The sequence below is a fragment of the Triturus cristatus genome, chromosome 9 (genome assembly GCF_964204655.1).
Source record: "Triturus cristatus chromosome 9, aTriCri1.1, whole genome shotgun sequence".
Classification (NCBI taxonomy): Eukaryota; Metazoa; Chordata; class Amphibia; order Caudata; family Salamandridae; genus Triturus; species Triturus cristatus.
The window spans coordinates 718126312-718139450 of NC_140592.1; the positions used below are offsets into that span (position 1 = coordinate 718126312).

The window sequence follows — 13139 nt, forward strand, 5'->3', positions numbered from 1 at the left end:
CGTAATTCGGCCCCTGGTCTCAGTCGATTTGTTCCATCTATGCAAGATCTTACTCTTCAAAGATATATCTCTCACTTCAACATCCTATTCCTCACATTTTATAACACTCTTGTTAATTCTTTGGATGCATAAGCTTTCAGAACGAGTAAGGAAAGCTTCGGACTTGCTATGTCTTTGCAAACACTAAACAGCATCACTCATTACCTTATATCCAAGCACAATTGCACAGTTAAGCCCGAAGAAGCCATCAAAGAGCAAATTAATGGAGATCATTAAAATTTTAGAGGGCAGTTGTTTTATTTATGCAGGGAAGAACGTAGTAGAGAGCCATCATCCATAATGTTATCAGTCTGAGTTGTTTACCAGTAGCACAGTTCCCTACTTTAGTTCAGTGTACAATAGGCAGCTGTCTTCTGTGCTACAGAGTCAAAGTGACATTTCATTATACATTCAATAAAATACTGTTGCATTTTGTTCCCTCCTAACAACAGTTAACAAGCATTGGCATAGCCAATAGGTCTCGCCTTTGGGATCTTATAAGTGTTTAGCCATGCAATTAGTTGATGTTGTTGCACCAAGGAGATTGGGCTGCATAGTAAATACTTATAAGGTCCCAAAAGCGAGACCTATTGGCTATGCCAATGCTTGTTTTTATTGGTACACGGAGCGCCCCTGAAATGCTGCAGTGTTCGCGTTACCGGAGCAGTGCTTTGTTGACAGCTGGTAGACTGATGCCGCTTGGCTTGGTTTAATGAAGATAAACTTGGGGGGTTGGGAGGTAGGAGGAGGGAGGGGGAGTCGTGCTCGTAGAGATACATGATGATTAACATCTGTTTCGATTTGTAGATACCATTGAATGGTAAGTGGCAGAAAGGCGACTTTCGGCACATTCTTGGCAAAATCTGTGTTGGTAAAAGGGTTCAGCAAATTTTACCTATGTATTTCCATTTGGTATAGCGCTGCAGCTTTACCCAATGGCGTTAGTGTGCTTTTCATATGGAACTGAAAGGTTAAAAAAGTAATATACTGTTGAGATAAAGTGAAAAGAGTTGAAGTGGCAAATGTAACGAATGTGAAACTAATGGGAAGGGCTAAAAAACAAGCATTGGCCGCGCGGCCATGAAAGAGAAAGTGAGCCACACGGGTAACATGGAAGGGGGGGGGGGGGCGGTGAGTGCTAAAGCAACACAGGGAAGGCTGGCATATGGTGAGCACTTTCACGGCCGCTTTGATGTTCTCAGTGGCCGCGCGGCTCACTGAGAACATCAAAGCGGCCGCGAAAGTGATCAGCAGGCTGACAAATGGTGCGCGCGCCCGGCGCACATGCACTGTAGTTGGTGGCCTGAAAAGCACTAGTTTGCACTTCCAAATCCCGCTTTCTATAGCTCTCGCCAGAGCAGCGCTAAAGCGCTGGCTCAGGCGAGACCTAAAAATGACTGACACCCTGTACATCTTCTCATCCCTTCCCAAACATCCTGAAAATACTTGGAATGGATGTATAGCTTAAGTGTCCTCCAATACTTCTGATTCCTTTGACAGATGCCAAATTTCTTCCCATAAGCCACCAGGTCAGGAATGCGGTGATTAACAGGTTGTGTTCACAGGACTCTTGAGTAAGATGTTCTCTGCTGTTTCATTGTTGCCCGGTGATTTAGTCTTTTTTTTTCTTGAAGGGGAGAAGAAACAAAGACAGATAAACAGTTATAAGACTAACGTTGAAGGCATTAACCTGTTATTCAAACCTCAGCTTCAATTAATGTATTTCTCCAACACCAGCCCCAATGCCAGACACAACCTTTCCTCTTTAGAAAACATCAGGGTTGCCACTAAAATAGAGGCCCCTGTGTAGCTCCGGAGGGTCGGAAGCTAAAATTGCTAAATGTGTGAAATTTTCAGGACAACAAAAGACTATCTTAATGAGCATATTTAGATTAATAGTATGTAAATATGTCTTATGCGGGTCCCCTGAAAATATTTCCTGGGTCCGACCCTTCTTGACCTATTATGGACACTCCTGCATACAAGATCCCTTAAATAGTCCTAAACTAAAGCCCACTGGGGCTCTCTTATGCTTTTCCCAGGATCTGTACATGCTTTCTTATATCCTGCCACTTGTCTCCATCTCTGCCTCAATGACTTCAACCTCAGTCCCAACAAGTTTTCTAGACATGGCTTTTGTTCAGGCCTTTAGAGATCTGTCATATCATCTCCACTGTTACTCAACATTAGAATGTGGAGAACGTAATCAACACACATGCTGTTCTGGATGAACTACTAACAAACAATGACCATGCAAGACTGCAATATTGCAGTTGGTTCCAAAACCTGATTGTCAATGACCGCAACTCTGTTGCTTTCAGGTGAAAGGAGGGTCTAGATAATACAAATCTGTGTCTGCTATTTGGCAATCCACTGTATCTTTAGTTTTATAATGCAGTATTACTCAATATTCAATATTTTGCATTTGTATTCAGACTTTATTATATTCCTACTACATTGTATAAATGGAGAACTTGAGCATTGTCAGAGCTTTATCAATTTGGTAAACCAGACACCAATCTAAGTCACAAGTTTGTGTCACCTAATAAGATTCAGCCATTCTGTAATTAAAATCTTGCCCTTCTCAGCATTGGTTCCTGTTGGAAATGGCCCTTTTTGCAGGGTTATCTAAAACTTTTCCTTCTTCCTCCTTTGTTTTTTCTGACCTGTGGTTGTTGACTATAGAACTCTGGGCATTTTACCACTGCTGATCAGTGCTAAAGTGCATATGCTCTCTGTGTAAATTGTTATCGTGATTGGTTATCCATGATTGGTATATTTGTTTTACCAGTAGGTCCCTAGTAAAGTGCACTGAGTGTGCCAGGGCTGGTAATTCAAATGCTACAGCACTGATTATGCCACCCACATGAGTAGCCCTAAAATGATGTCTCAGGTCTGCCACTGCAGTCCCTGTGCGCAGTTTGTTAACTGCCATGTCGGCCTGGCCAGTGCACACACTTGCCAGGCCGTACCCTTCCCTTTTCTTACACATAGGACACCCCTATGGTAGGCACAAGGTACCTCCATGGGCAGGGTGCAGTGTATATGAAAGGTAGGGCATGTACTAATGTGGGTAACATGTCCTGATAGTGAAATACTGCCAAATTCGTTTTTCACTATTGAAAGGCAATATTGCCCATAGGACGGAATGGGGAATGCTGTGTAACATGTTTACCTGCATCTTCCCATAGGAGCAAAATAGAAAATTGGAGTCTGGTATCCCTGAACTCAGAATTTAATAACCTATCTTTTAGTAAACATGCTTTTTAAATACTGTGTTTGAAAATAGCACTTTTAGAAATTGGCTATTTGCTTGTTGAACCTTTCTGTGTGCCTCTGCCTGTTTGTGGATTGACTGTCTGGTTTGAGAGTGACAGGGGCTGGGGTGGCTCCAGGAGTCTGGGTGAGTCAGCACTAGGCTTAATAGACCTATCTGCATTTGGAGTGGTGGGAGGAGTAGCACCTGGGCCTGAATAGGGCTGTGCCTGTGATAGAGCGGGCACTACAGAATTTTGTATACCCCCCCTATTCTGCATGTTTATACTAATTAGAATAATCTATTAATTTTAATAATATTAATGTGTTTGCATGAAGTTTAATTCAAATTACTAATGTATGAAATACACGTGGGATTTGCATTTTGCATGGGTAAATAATTTGTAATAAACATATGTACGCATACTAACACTAGAAAAATAGAATATCGCATGATATATGTTGCTTTTGTGATGTTTTCGTAATGTTGCACCAGGTGACATCAATGGGTGAATATGAACGCTTTAAATGTCGCTATACGCTAGGTAATTACAAGCACATAGGGGAATTAGTGAGGGTTTAACATTTTATTTGTTATTTCTATGTATTAATTACTCTTTTGTGTTTGTTTCGCTTAAGTTGTCCTTTGGGCCTAAAGTTAAGATGGCCGCCGACATAGTCTGATGAGATGGCCACCATTCCACGAGGTTACGGACGAAGTGCGCATGCGTTACAACATGTACCAGTGGCCTCGACATGACCCTACTCTTGTTGTACCCAAGCAAGGTCACAATGGGAAGCTCTCCAAGTACACTAACAATGGACTGACACAAGGAACCGGATGGATCATGTATAGTGACATAACCTCTTGAACTGTGTGAAACCTCACCGGACGATCCTAACCGACCAATGGGAGAAGCCCAAATTTTATAAAATGTATCTTCTTGACATTAATTTTATTATAAAAATTACAATAGAATAGAAAGGACTGCTACGTTGCGTGCTTTTCTTTTTTGCTGATGAAGACGACGGTGACGCTACGTGACGGCTGCGTTCCTGAATCTTTGACTGACTGAATTGCTGCCCATTTCTTTGATGAATTGAGGACTTCCTAAAATCTATGGGCACTGATAGATGCTTGCACGGCTCTGGTCCTTGTCCGTTCTTGGGACTGTAGCGTGCTGCATGAAGAACTTTCTAAATCCGACTGATTAACGACTACATTTGATGACTTAGAGGACGACAAGTAGCCAGACTAGGTAAATATGGTGTTTTGTGATTTGCGTAAAGACTAATAAATTTATTAGATGGAACTAAATACTTGCATTAATTAGGTAAACAAAATATTGATTAACAAGCAAATGTGTTTTGGTTGTTTATTGAGAGAGGATAGATCAGGATCTTGAGTCTGTTTTAGCAGGACTAAATCACCCTACAAATCCAACCAAATGATCCATTGATCACGTGGGAGGAGTATCTTAATGTTTAGGTTTACGATGTGTAGAGATAAGGATATTAGTGTATAGCTGTGTAAATAATTTTCTCTCTATACGTTATAAGGTATTCCTTTCATGTCAGCGCTTGGAAAATTCATCTCTCCTGTAAGTGCAGACCAGTGAGAAGTGAAGTGTGAATGTTGGTGTTATGGGCCCCACCAATGATTGAATGAGTGAATGTGTTAACGTGATGTCTGGTCTGTGATGAAGGGAGGATATCTGGTACGGGTTTTGTCTTGATTCCCGTTACCCAGGGTTCCGCACTGCAGCACCTGCCTTCCACAATGCTGGCTCCACCTTCTGCGGTGTGTCAGATGGCCCTGCCCACACTCACAAAGGAAGAAGATGTGCACTGGCAGAGTGCCCCCAGAACTGGTTTGGACTGGGTCCAGGACCCCTCACACATAGAGAACAAAGACTTTTAGGGTATAAATATGAGAGCTGAAACCTCTGAAAGTTAGACTACTTCCGGAACAAGAGGAATCCCTGCCAACAAAGATCAGCTGAAGAGACTGAGGAGAAGTACCGCCCAAGTGTGCCTAGGGCTGGCCTGCAGTTTGCTGTTTCTGCTGACGAGAGGACCAAGGGACGTTGCTGTGTGCTGTGTCCCCCCTGTTTGAAGAAGGACTTTGCTGAGTGTTGTGTCCAACTGAAGAGAAGTGTCCAAGGGTCTGAGAAGAGCTGGCTTCCTGTTTCTGAAGTCCAAGGCACAAAAGGACTTCACCCCCAGCTTCCCTGAACTTCCTTGCTGGGATTTCCAGTCTGCCAGGAGGGCCTTTAACTGTGTGTGGGGCCTTGTTGCTGTGGGGAGCTGGAAGCACGACGCAATGGGAGAGAAGCGTGACACAGCGTCGTCGCATCACTGAGTAAGCGCGATGTCGCTGATCGCCTCCACAACACAGGAGAAGCGTGTCGACGTCACCAAGGGTGTCGTCGCATCACCGGGGAAGCGCGTCGCAGGGCCTGTCGTGGCTCAGAAAACCACTGAGTCCACCGCACGGCCGTCGGTCATGCACGCATTGCCTCCACGTTGTCGCATCTCAACAGACGCCATTTTGTCTCATCGCACCGGATCGTCGTAACGCATCGAGGCACCATCTTGTTGCATCAGAACCGGAGCACAGGAAGAACCGACGCATCGCTTTCTCTGCGCCCCTTTTGTTTGCTTTGCGTTGCGAATCCCAGGTACTTTGAGACTAAAGTGTCGCATTTATCATCTACAAGTTTATTTTTGCAACAACCCTTTTTAAAGACATTCTACTGAGTTTCTGTATGTTGGAGTTTTTGTCGTTTTGGTCTTGTTTAGTTTAATAAAAATACTTTATTTTTCTATACTGGTGTGGTGTCCATTTGTGGTGTTTTCACTGTGTTACTGTGAGTGTTGGTACAAATACTTTACACATTGCTCATGCCAAGCTACCCAAGGGGGTGAGCAGGGGTTATCTAAAGTGTGTATCCTCCTTACCCTGACTAGAAGCAAGGGTCCCTATTTGGTCAAAGCTACCTACCTCTGTCAACTAGAGACCACCAGTTCTAACAGTTCCCAAGAAAGATATTTGATTTTCTGAGCATTGCATGATGTTGAGGGCAGATTTTGATCCTTCAACAATTCATGTTGTGTTGTATTTCGTGCCACTGGTTGCTAACTGTCCCTTTCTAAATCGTGGATAGATATACAACTGCAAACCTTTGACCACAGACACTCTGAGTTTCTGTCTTGATACTACACTGATGAGAACATTTTACTTTCAGAAATAGGACAAAATCAATTTAATTATTCCTTGTGGAATATACTTTCTTTTGAAAATACAGAAATACAGATTCGCCCCCTCCCTCATTTCAGTCTCATGTCTCAACAGCCCTTACCCCCAAAGACAACCTCATCCACATAACATCACTCTCTTGCCACAGGATAGCCTCACTATCAGCATCTCAAGGCTCAAATTGTCACCTGATGCATTCTGCCAGTCTCTAACGAATGTGCAGAAGGCACTAATCCCTCCAAAACCCGCTAGAACATGTACTCAAAAGATCAACCTTGTTCCCTCTTCAATAATGCCTTCTGTAAGTACTCAATAAGTCTTCTCTCTTTGGCACCTTCACTCTGAAAGCCCAGCTGCCCAATCCACACTTGATCCCACCAACTATATCCTGTACATAAAAATGCATGCTCACCTCTACCATGGTTGAATTTATGAGCAGTGTTCCCGCATTTTCATCACTGGTTTTGTGAGTTATTTTGGTTGCTCAGTAGACCTCCCCTCTTTGATTCCCATTCTTTGTGCCCTTGTATGTTTTCTGCTTTTTCAGGGAGTGCCCTTCTATCACCACTTTCACCTTTTACATCTTTCCACTTCATTTTTGGCTCAACTTTATATTTGTTTTTCTGTGCCTCTCCTCTTTCCTTTAGTAACATTTTTGCTTGCTGGGTCTGTTTACCCATTGCACCCTTGTAACTTCTACTGTATCTCCTTCCTGATTTTTCACTAACCTTTCTTTTTGCATTAGTGTTTGTTGTCCCCTTTCTTCTTTCCAGGCTCTGGTTATCTATCCCTTCAAGATGCAATAGACACAGAAACAGTCTGCTGCGGCCAAAATGTATTTTTTGTTTTGACCGATACCTGTTTTTTCATCTTTATTTTTTTTCATACTAGGACTAAAGTGTTAAAAATTGTACACAATTGTCTTTTCTTATCGCTATAACAAGCACAGGATTTTATCCTGGAAACCTTTTCTTCATGGAAATAATTTGTCCACATTTCTGAATTTTTACAACATGTATATCCACTAGCCTGGGGATCATCAGGCAGTTAATATGTGAATATTTGAAGAGTCAAGAGAGATGCCAATGAATTTCCCTCTTATTGCACCACTATGCTTAGGGCTCCCTGTTTTACGGCATTCATTTTTCTAACATTTCCGTCTGTATTTATCCAGATTTATTTTTGGGCTATTTTATCTGTATTTTATCTGTATTTTTCCATATTTATTTTGTATTTTGTGAATAGATGAAGTAGTGACTTGTATATATGTCCACATTTATTTAGCCAATAAATGCACACTCATACTTTGATACCGGTCCAATTTTGGCACATTTATTAGGCAAATATAATAAAACTAAAGCCACATAAAAACATTTGCATAATAGCACAATTATATGTTAATATACGCAGCTATTTAAGGAAATGTAGTGTGCTTTTTTAATTACATATGCTCTCAATCTGCACCACTATTGGCTGGGTATTCATGAACAACCATAAGGAGGAGTCACTGAAAAGGGGCTAAATTTTCTGTATTTTTCCACTTTTAAACATAAATACAGACTGGAAACACACTGTTTTCTGACTGTATTTATCTGTAAAAATCAGTAAAAACAGACAATTGGGAGCCTTAACTATGATATCAGCTATCCTCTCTCTGCATGCTTCCTCCAAATACTTTTCAGCCCTCTTGCACATACCCTGTAGTTCCTTCTTTCTGGTACCAAAGAAAGTGAACTATGTTAGGTCACTTGGTACATCACACCCTATCCACCTTTCAATGAACTTTCACAAAATGCAATGCTCTACATCAGCCCTCTCTGATGTTTAAGATGTGTTCACTTTAGCCCTATGAAATTGTTTCTCCTCAAATCCTAACCTCCTTGATCTATCTTCTGCCTTTTGCATAGAAGATCATGATCTCATTCCCATTTCCCATTTCAAACTGGGTGTTATAGACACAATACTTCCCACTTCTTCTCTTGTCTAGTCAACCTGTCATTTATAATTTACTCATCTTCAATCAAACCCCCAGCCATTCCTTATCTATATGTGTCTTACAGAGCTTCATCTCTACTTTGACAACATCATGTCCTTTTTTTATTTCTCATTTCACAATTTAGAGATGCCAACCTATCTTCTTTTCTTTCCTCACACTCTGCCATCACATACATAACTTCCTCACACAGTATCACTGCTATTGCTCAGTGAATGGCTGTGCATTGTTTCATGCTGGATCCCTCCTGAGGCAAAGTCATATATTTCTTCTTCTAACCTGCTTCACTATGGCATCCTCTCCCCAATTATCTTCCCTACTTATACCAGTAACCCCTCACCAAGATAGTAATCTCAACATCTATTTTAAGAGATAAATGTCCCACCACATAACCAGGATCCCAAAAGCTTCTGTCACTTCATTATAACTCCTCAATATCCACAAGGTCTGTCTCCTTACTTCCATTATATCCCCCCAGGTACCTGACACTAAACCTCCCAAAGTGCTCATCCTAGGTGACTGAGAAAGTGTTCAACTTGGCTGATTTTACTTGCACAGGTCCACAGAACATTCTCTTATTGACTCTGATTAGCTAGCTTTTAGTAAAAACAAGAATCCCTTTAAAATCCCTCACAATTAATTTTGGAGTAATCAATAGACTGCTCATTGGTGCATTGGGGAATCAAGAACCCTTCACAGCTCTTGCTATCTGCATTGGTCTCGTTCAACATTGCCCTCTACGATTTGGTTTGTTTTATTCTCCCCCCCTCCACCCTTCCATTTGAGCATACTTACTGTTAATGTCTGGGACAAAATATTCCTCCTTACCTTTAGAACATCCTTCAAAATATTTGAAAGTTTAATTCAGACCCTGCTGTCATGAAGTCAATCCTGATCATCAGTATATTATCACAGTAAGGTTTAGTTACATTATTCCCGGTGAACCGGACAACCAATGGGGTATAACCCCTTCCGATAACATGACAGAGTCTCTGCTCAGAGTTCAACATATGTTTAAGACATTTGTACAGCTAAAGCATAAAGTGGATGAGTATTCTCTGTCTGCACTTTCAGAATCAGTTTGGATTGGTTTACCTTTCACTTGCCATTTCCAGGCTGCCTTCCAGACAGCCTTTGTGTGAAGTGATGGTCCTCACAGTAGGGCTGTCTCCAGGGTGGAGCACCCACAACAGAGGCACAAACAGGTGTGAGCATTCAGCATCTTACAATTAAAAGCCACACTTACCAGTGATCAAGAAGAGGGACAAAAGGCCGCCCTCACGTAAAAGATCATTCCCACTGTGAACAACAGACTACAGACCCACCTTTCACCCCCACCAGCTACCAAATGACAGTGCTCAGACAGACGTGTAGCAAAAGGAACTAGTTGAATTTCTAAAGGGAAGCATGTCTCCTCTTTCCACACTTCATTGTCTAAGTCTCCTCCCATCAGCTTCAGGAATGTCGGTAGTACATTTCCACTGCCTGGGAAAAAAAACCTGCCTACATCTTGTGCACATGAACAGGCAATGGCCTTCCAAAATAGAACTACAAGCCTTAATTGCTTACATTCACTCATACACAATATATACACCATGCTAGTGATACCTGAGAACGTGCACGGTGATATTATCTCTAGGACCTGGTGAAGCTTTGGAACTTTACATGAGTGGACCAGTAGGCCTTCAATCATGTAACCCAGACAAAACATCTGATTAAAATCACAAGCTACACTGCCATCACCTTGCTGCATGGACTTTACTCCACTGTCTAAGGACAGGCCTAGGGCTTTGTGCTCATGCTAGATTAGTGTGAGTCTGTGACCAAATTGCAGTTGAACTATCAAGGCAGGGGAACATGACTGTACATCATGCAGGGGACGTTCCTGCCCCAATAAGCACCCACTCTTTCATAGTGGAAAATAGCACGATGCTGGAGCAAACTTTCTACTGGAAAAATCCTTGATCACCAATTTCAGCAACACTCCCTCTGGACATATTCTATCAGCGGAAGAATGAAATAATTTGAGGCCCCATTGAATACAAAGCTAAATAAATGCCAATATATAATCATTTCTCTCTGACTTTACTGAATGATCCATGGAATGTTGCATGAATTGGTGGTGACCGCTGTGAATACACAAGATAGGATGAATGACATGGCAGCAGAAATAATAGCCCACGCAGTACTAACTTGCTCTCAGCTTCTTCAATGGTGTCCGTCAAGGGCTCATTAAGGGTTTCCTGTAGGAAGCGGGCTATGATTCCTGATGTAATGGCAGCTCCCCCGAATATGATAAATGGCAGGGATGGATAATACTCGCTGGTTGTTAACACCATAGGTGCCACCATACCTCCCACACGAGCCATGGTGTTGGCAAATCCCAAGCCAGTCTGTCTGTGGAAATGGAGAAAAGAACAAGGGCCTTATTTGCTGTAAGGAAATTTAACCGGGATGAAAAAGGGACAAACATTGAAACATAAACATAATTGCCCACCAGACTACCATACTCTCCTATGCCCCGGCCAGTCCGTGTATAGCACTGCAGACTCTGTTTTTACAAAATGTAAAGAATTTTGTAAATATTTTAGCCCTCAATTCTCCTCTTTCTTTCTATTTCGTGCAATTATCCCACCTAGTTTGTACTGTGACCTTTTTGTCTTGGAATACTCTTCTGTTAAGTAGGCTATTGCACAATGCTTATCATCTAAAAGGATGTTAATGTAAAATGCATGTTCCAGCAATGTATGCATGCACATTTACATTATTCACACCATCCTTGACAGAGGTTGGGCCTTATTAAAGGCTGTACTCAATTTGTCGGAGGAGAGACCACAGCCAGTACATTACATTACATTGATTCTAACTACAGAGGCTGAGCAAGGAATTTGGAAGACAGGGCACCCTCCCATATTTATGGCAGAGTACCCAGTCATCAAAACTCTGAATAAAGCCCTTTATTACACATTCTGCTCAGCCCTTATGCTTCAGGAGATGAGATGGGACCTGTGGAACTTCCTACACATTTTAAAGCTATTTTTGATCATTTTATTAGTGGGTGCAGTAGCAACACCATTTCCTGTAACCCAATGTTCTGTGTCTCCTCATAAAATCAATTTTCGACATACATTTCTTCAAAGTTTTGCCCTGTTATTTAAAGTTTTTTTTGCAAAAACAATTTTTATTGCATAATTCAAGTACAATAGCCATCTGCAATGACCAGCATATCATTGGTCTTCTCCTAGTAATATACTCCAGTGCATAGTACAGTGCAGACCACTTCCAACTATCAATGCTTTGCCCCCCAACACTCCCCAAACACAAATATTCCCTCCCCCCACCCACAAGTCAGTGTGCCATAGTCGTAGGTACCGTGAGAAGTCCATCTCGTGATTGGCCGTGGGAGCGGCCGCGAGCCACTCTCCACCCCCATGATCAGGCGCCAAGCAGCAAGGAGAAGAGGAGCCCTCCCGCCCCCACGTGTGACCCGTCAGTAGCCTTTCCACCGCTACTCTGCTGCATGCTGCTCCAGTGCGTCAATGCCCTCCTCTGCTTCTGCGCCCCACCCTCGGAGGTCCACCACTAATGCTTCCCATGCATGTGCCATGGCTAATGCTTTTCCATCATTTCCCCGCAGCGCTAGCTGCAGCCTGAGTGTACTCTCGCTACCCGCCCATTTTGTGAAGGTAGTTCTCCACCTCTCAAAGCTGGGGCCAGTTCTCGATTTCCAGTGCAGGGTAATTTCTCTTTTAGCCATCACCAGCCCTAGGTCGCAAAACTTGCTCGTGACTTTCGTGCGCGGAGTGTGGGGGAACCACAGCAGCAGGCAAACTCCCATTTCCACCCCCAATTCCCGCCCCGTTACGTGGGTCAAGCAATCAATGACCTCCCCCCAATAACCGCAGAGGACGCCACAGGACCAAAACATGTGCTTAAAGTCGGCCCCCTCCTCCCCACAGCGAGGGCACCGCGGAGCGGGACCTCCAAAGTATTGAAATAATTTAGCTGGTGTCAAATTTTATGCCCTATGCAAGATAAAGTACTGCACCAATTGAAACCTGGCATTACGTGTGCTCTTCCAGGCCCGTCTCTGTAACCTGGGCCACGTCAAGTCCGGAATGGGCTTCCCGATGTCCAATTCCCATTTATCCTTCAGCGCACTCAAAGGGGCTAGGTGTTCCATCGCCATTCTCTGATAGAGGCATGTAACGGCCTTGACCGTGCCCGCCGCCATGACCACATACTGACAGCCGGCAGCCGGCTGCGGTTCAGAGAGTCCCGTGTTCCAGTGCTTTTGTAGGGCTGCCACCAGGGCTGCGTGGAGTAGGTAGTCTCCCCTCGGGATCCCGAAGGAATCCTGCAGTCCCTGGAATGGCTGGAGCGCTCCATTGAGGTACAGGTCCCCCACCATCTGTAGCCCTAGGTCTTCCCACTGAGCCAGCCCCGACCAGTCCCCTCCGTGGGGGAGGGCCGTGCACATGCCCAATGGGATCTCCGGGGCGTAGGGGTGAACAGTGCCGACCCTCCGCAAGCTGCGGTTCCAACACAACCGGAGCGTCCGCTCCTCAAGCGTCAGTTGCGACAACTCTAGTC

General features: G+C 43.5%; 1 protein-coding gene across 1 annotated transcript in view; it reads right to left on the reverse strand.

The window, feature by feature from the left end:
- Positions 1 to 282: 282 nt before the first annotated feature.
- LOC146798595 (solute carrier family 22 member 6-A-like) overlaps positions 283 to 13139 on the reverse strand; it is an 814343-nt gene continuing 801486 nt past the window's right edge. Inside the window, exons 9-10 of the mRNA XM_085625903.1 lie at positions 10740 to 10943; positions 283 to 1666 (exon numbers count right to left, since the gene is read on the reverse strand). Of these exons, the coding sequence (XP_085482029.1) occupies positions 1585 to 1666; positions 10740 to 10943 (286 nt within the window). The 3' untranslated portion in view covers positions 283 to 1584. The remainder of the gene's footprint in view (positions 1667 to 10739; positions 10944 to 13139) is intronic.